Here is a 10,352-nt window from a genome sequence, read left to right as displayed (position 1 = left end):
ACACTTCACTGGGTGTGAATTCTCTAGTTTACCGATTATCATATCCATAACACTACCATAGTCCCTCACTATATCTTTACTCTTACCTATTTTATCCTCTATTGTCTTGACTGTTAGTGACCTGTCTTTATATCCCACTTACCCTTTGATATTGAATTTTATCTTGAGATTTCTCCTCACCAGTTCCTACCTCCTCCATTAGCGGACCGAGATCCAGATTCGGAGGTGCCGGTGTTGGACTGGGAAGTGTCCAAAGTTAAAAATCACACCAACACCAGGTTATAGTCCAACAGGTTTAATTGGAAGTACACTAGCTTTCGGAGCGACGCTCCTTCATCAGGTGGGAGTGGGGGGCTCGATCGTAACACGGAATTTACAGCAAAAATTTACAGTGTGATGTAACTGACATTATACGTTGAAAAATTGATTGTCTGTTAAGCCTTTCATCTGTTAGAATACAGTGATAGTTTCACTTCTTTCACGTGTAAATCATACAACCCTTTTGTTTAAAAGTTGCATTCTCGGGTTAGCTGTTATCAATGCTGATAGGTAGACAATATGTTGAAGGTGTTAGCCCCCCCGTGTTCTCTGTCTATGACCTGATGTTTAGATTGATTCTAATCTAAAAAGTGAGATAACAGAGTTTTACATAAATTCATGCAGGTTTTGAGTAAAGTGCAATATCAATTTGTATTTGGAGAGTTACATTGAACTTTGCTCAAAACCTGCATGCATCCATGTAGGACTCTGAGCTCAAAGGCTGACCCTCCCACAGTGCGGGGCTCCCACAGCACTGACCCTCCCACAGTGCGGGGCTCCCACAGTGTTGGTGTGATTTTTAACTATATCCAGATCACTTTTCTCACTTATACTTTTACTATTACGACAAAAGACCACTTCCTGACTTATGCCCTCATCTTTACCGCAACTTTTCCGATGTTTCTTTAGCAATCTCCGTTTATCGGAAATCTGTTTGGCTGTTTGAATTTCCAATTTTTCCACAATAGTTTTGTTGAGATTTATACAACCTACAAATTCTAATTTGAATTGTTGTAACCTTTTACTTCCAGAGTTATAACCATATACCTCTTTCACTTTTCTCGCCGTCTAACTTGTCTTTAACTGAGGCAGACATTCGAGAGAATGTTAACAAAATAATTAAAGTTTATCAAAGACTCGCGGTTAATTACCACCTTGTTCCTGTGTTTTGTATTCAAGCATTACACTATCACATCCAGAGAGACTCTCAGTGCGGGGCTCCCTCAGCACTGACCCTCCCACAGTGCAGGGCTCCCTCAGCACTGACCCTCCCACAGTGCAGGGCTCCCTCAGCACTGACCCTCCCACACTGTGGGGCTCCCTCAGCACTGACCCTCCCACAGTGCGGGGCTCCCTCAGCACTGACCCTCCCACAGTGCGGGGCTCCCTCAGCACTGACCCTCCCACAGTGTGGGGCTCCCTCAGCACTGACCCTCCCACAGTGTGGGTCTCCCTCAGCACTGACCCTCCGTCAGTGCGGGGCTCCCTCAGCCCTGACCCTCCCACAGTGCGGGGCTCCCTCAGCACTGACCCTCCCTCAGTGTGGGGCTCCCTCAGCCCTGACCCTCCCACAGTGCGGGGCTCCCTCAGCCCTGACCCTCCCACAGTGCGGGGCTCCCTCAGCCCTGACCCTCCCACAGTGCGGGGCTCCCTCAGCACTGACCCTCCCACAGTGCGGGGCTCCCTCAGCACTGACCCTCCCACAGTGCGGGGCTCCCTCAGCACTGACCCTCCCACAGTGCGGGGCTCCCTCGGCACTGACCCTCCCACAGTGTGGGGCTCCCTCAGCCCTGACCCTCCCACAGTGTGGGGCTCCCTCAGCACTGACCCTCCCACAGTGCGGGGCTCCCTCAGCACTGACCCTCCCACAGTGCGGGGCTCCCTCAGCCCTGACCCTCCCACAGTGTGGAGCTCCCTCAGCACTGACCCTCCCACAGTGCGGGGCTCCCTCAGCACTGACTCTCCCACAGTGTGGGGCTCCCTCAGCCCTGACCCTCCCACAGTGTGGGGCTCCCTCAGCCCTGACCCTCCCACAGTGTGGGGCTCCCTCAACACTGACCCTCCCACAGTGTGGGGCTCCCTCAGCACTGACCCTCCCACAGTGTGGGGCTCCCTCAGCACTGACCCTCCCACAGTGCGGGGCTCCCATCTTGGAGATAAGAAGTTTAAAACATGATTACATGAAAGTCTTTATTCAGTGGATTGGTGGATATTGAGAAACGTGTGGAACGCTGTCAATCTGTGTCCAGCGTCAGCTTTCAATACCATCACCAATGAGAGACGAGTAATTCACAAGGACTTCAGTTTGAAACAGTGACATTTAATGGGAATGGTATTTAATCACGTCTCCCCAATGCATGCAGACAGAAACTTACTGAGCGGAATCGATGCGGGTCTCTGCTGTCAAACCCAGATTAACACCCACTGTGTCTTAAATCACCCAGACCCTTTTATATCTATTTGTTCTTGTCTAAGGTTTCCGCAGCGTTCCAGCCTAGAGTATAGCCCGTTCCAGCCCCAGCAGCTTCAACCCCAGCAGCAACTGCAGCAGTAACAGCAGCACCTCCTATTACAACAGGCGCAGCTAGAACTGCCCCTCCTGCCACAATGCCTCCCAACACTGCAGTCCCCAAAGCTGGCCAAACATGACTGTGTTTTTTATCAAATTGTTCAGACAGATATTTGACCTTTTTCTTCATTTCAGTCTCCATCGATGCTAAGGCCTTGATCATTTCTTCCTCATTTCCGCACACACTTCTTTCAAACACAGCAGTGAGTTCCTTCGCCTTGGTCTCCAGTATTTCTCTCATCGTATTTGCTCTTGTGATCATTCGTTGCCAGCGACTATCAGTCTACAGGGTGAACAAACAGCACGGATTAAAATAGAGTGAAGCTCTCTCTACACTGTCCCCTCATCAAACACTCCCAGGGACAGGGACAGTACGGGGTTAGATACAGAGTAAAGCTCCCTCTACACTGTACCCCCAACAAACACTCCCAGGGACAGGGACAGCACGGGGTTAGATACAGAGTAAAGCTCCCTCTACACTGTCCCCCCCATCAAACACTCCCAGGGACAGGGACAGCACGGTGTTAGATACAGAGTAAAGCTCCCTCTACACTGTCCCCCCCCCATCAAACACTCCCAGGGACAGGGACAGCACGGGGTTAGATACAGAGTAAAGCTCCCTCTACACTGTCCCCCCCATCAAACACTCCCAGGGACAGGGACAGCACGGTGTTAGATACAGAGTAAAGCTCCATTTACACTGTCCCCCATCAAACACTCCCAGGACAGGGACAGTACGGGGTTAGATACAGAGTAAAGCTTCCTCTACACTGTCCCCCCATCAAACACTCCCAGGGACAGGGACAGCACGGGGTTAGATACAGAGTAAAGCTTCCTCTACACTGTCCCCCCATCAAACACTCCCAGGGACAGGGACAGCATGGGGTTAGATACAGAGTAAAGCCCCATCTACACTGTCCCCCCCATCAAACACTCCCAGGGACAGGGACAGGGACAGCACGGGGTTAGATACAGAGTAAAGCTCCCTCTACACTGTTCCTCCATCAAACACTCCCAGGGACAGGGACAACATGGGGTTAGATACAGGGTAAAGCTCCCTCTACACTGTCCCCCATCGAACACTCCCAGGGACAGCATGGGGTTAGATACAGAGTAAAGCTCCCTCTACACTGTTCCTCCATCAAACACTCCCAGGGACAGGGACAACATGGGGTTAGATACAGGGTAAAGCTCCCTCTACACTGTCCCCCATCAAACACTCCCAGGGACAGCATGGGGTTAGATACAGAGTAAAGCTCCCTCTACACTGTTCCTCCATCAAACACTCCCAGGGACAGGGACAACATGGGGTTAGATACAGAGTAAAGCTCCCTCTACACTGTCCCCCATCAAACACTCCCAGGGACAGCATGGGGTTAGATACAGAGTAAAGCTGCCTCTACACTGTCCCCCCATCAAACAGTCCCAGGGACAGGGACAGCACAGGGTTAGATACAGAGTAAAGCTCCCTCTACACTGTCCCCCCCATCAAACACACCCAGGGACAGGGACAGCACGGGGTTAGATACAGAGTAAAGCCTCCTCTACACTGTCCCCCCATCAAACACTCCCAGGGACAGGGACAGCACGGGGTTAGATACAGAGTAAAGCTCCCTCTACACTGTCCCCCCCCATCAAACACTCCCCAGGGACAGGAACAGCACGGGGTTAGATACAGAGTAAAGCTCCCTCTACACTGTCCCCCCCATCAAACACTCCCAGGGACAGGAACAGCACGGGGTTAGATACAGAGTAAAGCTCTCTCTACACTGTCCCCCCCATCAAACACTGCCAGGGACAGGGACAGCACGGGGTTAGATACAGAGTAAAGCTCCCTCTACACTGTCCCCCCCATCAAACACTCCCAGGGACAGGGACAGCACGGGGTTAGATACAGAGTAAAGCTCCCTCTACACTGTCCCCCCCCATCAAACACTCCCAGGGACAGGAACAGCACGGGGTTAGATACAGAGTAAAATCTCCTTCCATGTCTCCTTTATAAACTGATCTCAACTGAAATATGACATACTTGCTGCTTCACGTGGAGTCGAAAATCATTCAGCTTGTCACCCTTTCGCACTTCTACCACATTGAGAAAGCTTTCTGTGTAAATCTCCAGATGTTTCCGGAGTTGTTCCTGCATCCCTGCTTCCAGCTCAGCCACTGTCTCCTTCACTTCATGCTCACTTTTACAGAGAGAACATGAAAAATCCTTCATCAGCTTCTCGGCTTGTTGTCGTAGTACATTGTTCATGGAATCGGGATTGTTCTTTAAAATCTTGGACTTAATGTCAACATATCGTTCCTGAACAAAACAGAAACAGCACACTGAGTAAGAGAGGGTCATATAGAGAGGACAGGAACAGGGATGGTTTGCTGCAATTGGACAGGGTGCAACATCTTTGAAGTGTGGTGTCTGCAGGTCGGGTCTCCATATCTCAGGAGGGATGTTCTGGCTGTGGACGGAGTGCAAGAAATGTTTCCCAGACTGATTCCTGAGATGGGAGCAGTGGCATATGAAGAGAGACCGGATCGGTTAGGATTCTATTCAGGAGAATGACGGTTGTGGAGGCGATGGAGTGATCTTATACACATCCATAAAGTTCGAACAGGACCAGTCAGGGGAAACGTAGGAAGGGTGTTTCACAAGACCAGAGGAATCCAGAACCGGGGTTACAGTCTAAAGAATACAGGAGAAGGACACAGTTGCAGAGAGAAGACTTTACCCAGTGAGTGGGGACCCTGTGGAATTCTCAACTGCATGGAAGGATTGGGGGCAAAGGATGAAACATTTTTAAGAAGAAGAAAGATTAGAGTTCTCAGGGCTAAAGGGATCAAAGGTTTGGGGGAGAAAGGAGACCAGGGAATGGGTTGGACTCTAAAGACCGGAATAAAAGTCAAGCTCCCCCTATACCGTGTCGTCCCCATCAAATACCCCCAGGGACAGGGACAGGGACAGGGACAGCACGGGGTTAGATACAGAGTAAAGCTCCCTCTACACTGTTCCCCCCATCAAACACTCCCAGGGACAGGGACAGGGACAGCACGGGGTTAGATACAGAGTAAAGCTCCCTCTACACTGTCCCCCCCATCACAGGGACAGGGACAGCACGGGGTTAGATACAGAGTAAAGCTCCCTCTACACTGTACCCCCATCAAACATTCCCAGGGACAGAGACAGCACGGGGTTAGATACAGAGTAAAGCTCCCTCTACACTGTACCCCCATCAAACATTCCCAGGGACAGAGACAGGGACAGCACGGGGTTAGCGACAGAGTAAAGCTTCCTCTACACTGTCCCCATCAAACACTCCCAGGGACAGAGACAGCACGGGGTTAGCGACAGAGTAAAGCTCCCTCTACACTGTCCCCAACAAACACTCCCAGGGACAGGGACAGGGACAGCACGGGGTTAGATACAAAGTAAAGCTCTCTCTACACTGTCCCCCCATCAAACACTCCCAGGGACAGGGACAGCACGGGTTTAGATACAGAGTAAAGCTCTCTCTGCACTGTCCCCCCATCAAACACTCCCAGGGACAGGGACAGGGACAGCACTTGGTTAGGTACCGAGTAATGCTTCCTCTACACTGTCCCCCCATCCCAGGGACAGCAGGGCGTTAGGCACAGTTAGACCTCACTCTACACTGTCCCCCTATCAAAACCTCCGAGGACAGGGACCGAATGAGATGAGATACAGTGTTATCCCTCCTGTATACTGTCCCCCATTCCAGGGAGAGCAGGGACTTAGATACAGAGTAAAGCTCTCTCTACACTGTCCCCCCATCAAACACACCCAGGGACAGGGACAGCACAGGGTTAGATACAGAGTAAAGCTCCCTCTACACTGTCCCCCCATCAAACACTCCCAGGGACAGGGACAGCACCGGGTTAGATACAGAGTAAAGCTCTCTCTACACTGTCCCCCCATCAAACACACCCAGGGACAGGGACAGCACCGGGTTAGATACAGAGTAAAGCTCCCTCTACACTGTCCCCCCCATCAAACACTCCCAGGGACAGGGACAGCACAGGGTTAGATACAGAGTAAAGCTCCCTCTACACTGTCCCCCCTATCAAACAATCCTAGGGACAGGGACAGCACGGGGTTAGATACAGAGTAAAGCTCTCTCTACACTGTCCCCCCATCAAACACACCCAGGGACAGGGACAGCACAGGGTTAGATACAGAGTAAAGCTCCCTCTACACTGTCCCCCCATCAAACACTCCCAGGGACAGGGACAGCACCGGGTTAGATACAGAGTAAAGCTCTCTCTACACTGTCCCCCCATCAAACACACCCAGGGACAGGGACAGCACCGGGTTAGATACAGAGTAAAGCTCCCTCTACACTGTCCCCCCCATCAAACACTCCCAGGGACAGGGACAGCACAGGGTTAGATACAGAGTAAAGCTCCCTCTACACTGTCCCCCCTATCAAACAATCCTAGGGACAGGGACAGCACGGGGTTAGATACAGAGTAAAGCTCTCTCTACACTGTCCCCCCATCAAACACACCCAGGGACAGGGACAGCACCGGGTTAGATACAGAGTAAAGCTCCCTCTACACTGTCCCCCCCATCAAACATTCCCGGGGACAGGGACAGCACCGGGTTAGATACAGAGTAAAGCTTCCTCTACACTGTCCCCCCCATCAAATACTCCCAGGGACAGGGACAGCACGGGGTTAGATACAGAGTAAAGCTTCCTCTCCACTGTCCCCATCAAACACTCCCAGGACAGGGACAGCACGGGGTTAGATACAGAGTAAAGCTCCCTCTACACTGTACCCCCATCAAACATTCCCAGGGACAGAGACAGCACGGGGTTAGATACAGAGTAAAGCTCCCTCTACACTGTACCCCCATCAAACATTCCCAGGGACAGGGACAGCACGGGGTTAGATACAGAGTAAAGCTCCCTCTACACTGTCCCCATCAAACACTCCCAGGGACAGAGACAGCACGGGGTTAGATACAGAGTAAAGCTTCCTCTACACTGTCCCCATCAAACACTCCCAGGGACAGAGACAGCACGGGGTTAGCGACAGAGTAAAGCTTCCTCTACACTGTCCCCATCAAACACTCCCAGGGACAGGGACAACACGGGGTTAGATACAGAGTAAAGCTTCCTCTACACTGTCCCCCCTCATCAAACACTCCCGGGGACAGGGACAGCACCGGGTTAGATACAGAGTACAGCTCCCTCTACACTGTCCCCATCAAACACTCCCAGGGACAGGGACAACACGGGGTTAGATACAGAGTAAAGCTTCCTCTACACTGTCCCCATCAAACACTCCCAGGGACAGAGACAGCACGGGGTTAGCGACAGAGTAAAGCTTCCTCTACACTGTCCCCATCAAACACTCCCAGGGACAGGGACAACACGGGGTTAGATACAGAGTAAAGCTTCCTCTACACTGTCCCCCCCCATCAAACACTCCCGGGGACAGGGACAGCACCGGGTTAGATACAGAGTACAGCTCCCTCTACACTGTCCCCCCATCAAACACTCCCAGGGACAGGGACAGCACGGGGTTAGATACAGAGTAAAGCTTCCTCTACACTGTCCACCCATCAAACACTCCCAGGGACAGGGACAGAACGGGGTTAGATACAGAGTAAAGCTCCCTCTACACTGTCCTCCCCCATCAAACACTCCCAGGGACAGGGACAGAGACAGCATGGGGTTAGATTCACAGTAAAGCTCTCTCTACACTGTCTCCCCCCTCAAACACTCCCAGGGACAGGGACAGCACAGGGTTAGATACAGAGTAAAGCTTCCTCTACACTGTCCCCATCAAACCCTCCCAGGACAGAGACAGCACGGGGTTAGATACAGAGTAAAGCTCTCTCTACACTGCAATCGTCAAATGCTTTGTTCTTGTTTCATTTGACTTACCTGTTGATTGATGAAACTTTCAAACTCTTTCAGTTTCTCCTGCCTCAGTTTCTCGATTGCTGAGGTGAATGTATTCCCGTACAATCTGTAGAATTTCTCAATCATCTCAGTCAGATGTTCCTTCAATTCAGTGACCTCCTTCTCACTCTCCCCCTCACTCTCTCCATCCTCCTCACTCCTCAACAGATGTGATCGGAAATTCTGGATCAGCTCATCTGCCTTTTTATCCAGACACTCCCTCATCGATGCTGGATTGATCTTCAGTATATCCTTGTTATCCTGCTGCTGAAACCAATACATGCAGATTAAATTGAGAGAAATTCTCAGCTTTGACATCCCCATCAAACACTCCCAGGGACAGGGACAGGACGGGGTTAGATACAGAGTAAAGCTCCCTCCACACTGTCCCCCCATCAAACACTCCCAGGGACAGGGACAGCACGGGGTTAGATACAGAGTAAAGCTCCCTCCACACTGTCCCCCCCATCAAACACTCCCAGGGACAGGGACAGCACGGGGTTAGATACAGAGTAAAGCTCCCTCTACACTGTCCCCCCATCAAACACTCCCAGGGACAGGGACAGCACGGGGTTAGATACAGAGTAAAGCTCCCTCTACACTGTCCCCCCCATCAAACACTCCCAGGGACAGGGACAGCATGGGGTTAGATACAGAGTAAAGCTCACTCTACACTGTCCCCCCCATCAAACACTCCCAGGGACAGGGACAGCACGGGGTTAGATACAGAGTAAAGCTCCCTCCACACTGTCCCCCCATCAAACACTCCCAGGGACAGGGACAGCACGGGGTTAGATACAGAGTAAAGCTCCCTCCACACTGTCCCCCCATCAAACACTCCCAGGGACAGGGACAGCACGGGGTTAGATACAGAGTAAAGCTCCCTCTACACTGTCCCCCCATCAAACACTCCCAGGGACAGGGACAGCACGGGGTTAGATACAGAGTAAAGCTCACTCTACACTGTCCCACCATCAAACACTCCCAGGGACAGGGACAGCACGGGGTTAGATACAGAGTAAAGCTCCCTCCACACTGTACCCCCATCAAACACTCCCAGGGACAGGGACAGCATGGGGTTAGATACAGAGTAAAGCTCCCTCTACACTGTCCCTCATCAAACACTCCCAGGGACAGGGACAGGGACAGCACAGGGTTAGATACAGAGTAAAGCTCCCTCCACACTGTCCCCCCCATCAAACACTCCCAGGGACAGGGACAGGGACAGCACGGGGTTAGATACAGAGTAAAGCTCCCACTAACATTGTCCCCCATCAAACACTCCCAGGGACAGGGACAGCACGGGGTTAGATACAGAGTAAAGCTTCCTCTACACTGTCCCCCCATCAAACACTCCCAGGGACAGGGACAGCACGGGGTTAGATACAGAGTAAAGCTTCCTCTACACTGTCCCCCCATCAAACACTCCCAGGGACAGGGACAGCAAGGGGTTAGATACAGAGTAAAGCTCCCACTAACATTGTCCCCCATCAAACACTCCCAGGGACAGGGACAGCACGGGGTTAGATATAGAGTAAAGCTTCCTCTACACTGTCCCCCCATCAAACACTCCCAGGGACAGGGACAGCAAGGGGTTAGATACAGAGTAAAGCTCCCACTAACATTGTCCCCCATCAAACACTCCCAGGGACAGGGACAGCACGGGGCTAGATACAGAGTAAAGCTCACTCTACACTGTCCCCCCATCAAACACTCCCAGGGGACAGGGACAGCACGGGGTTAGATACAGAGTAAAGCTCCCTCTACACTGTCTCCCCCATCAAACACTCCCAGGACAGGGACAGCACGGGGTTAGATAC

At 51.8% G+C, this 10,352-nt stretch overlaps 1 protein-coding gene across 1 annotated transcript; it reads right to left on the bottom strand.

Annotated features, from left to right (window-relative positions):
- Nucleotides 1–2,338: 2,338 nt before the first annotated feature.
- On the bottom strand, nucleotides 2,339–8,796 carry LOC140475458 (uncharacterized). The gene is made up of 3 exons (XM_072567785.1): nucleotides 8,515–8,796; nucleotides 4,638–4,913; nucleotides 2,339–2,891 (listed from the first exon to the last, which is right to left on the bottom strand). Exons 1-3 carry the CDS (start codon nucleotides 8,755–8,757, stop codon nucleotides 2,496–2,498), a joined length of 915 nt encoding a protein of 304 aa, XP_072423886.1. The 5' UTR covers nucleotides 8,758–8,796; the 3' UTR covers nucleotides 2,339–2,495.
- Between the last annotated feature and the right edge of the window lie 1,556 nt (nucleotides 8,797–10,352).

Source organism: Chiloscyllium punctatum, unplaced genomic scaffold (assembly GCF_047496795.1).
Source record: "Chiloscyllium punctatum isolate Juve2018m unplaced genomic scaffold, sChiPun1.3 scaffold_1671, whole genome shotgun sequence".
Lineage (NCBI taxonomy): Eukaryota > Metazoa > Chordata > Chondrichthyes > Orectolobiformes > Hemiscylliidae > Chiloscyllium > Chiloscyllium punctatum.
This window is presented reverse-complemented; position numbering and strand designations above follow the sequence as displayed.

Coding starts and splice junctions, on each gene's coding strand:
- LOC140475458 (XM_072567785.1), bottom strand. CDS start 8,757: ATGAGGGAGTGTCTGGATAAAAAGGCAGATGAGCTGATCCAGAATTTC. Junction 4,914..8,514: donor AAAGTTTCATCAATCAACAG/GTAAGTCAAATG, acceptor TGTTTTGTTCAG/GAACGATATGTTGACATTAA. Junction 2,892..4,637: donor GACTCCACGTGAAGCAGCAA/GTATGTCATATT, acceptor TTCACCCTGTAG/ACTGATAGTCGCTGGCAACG.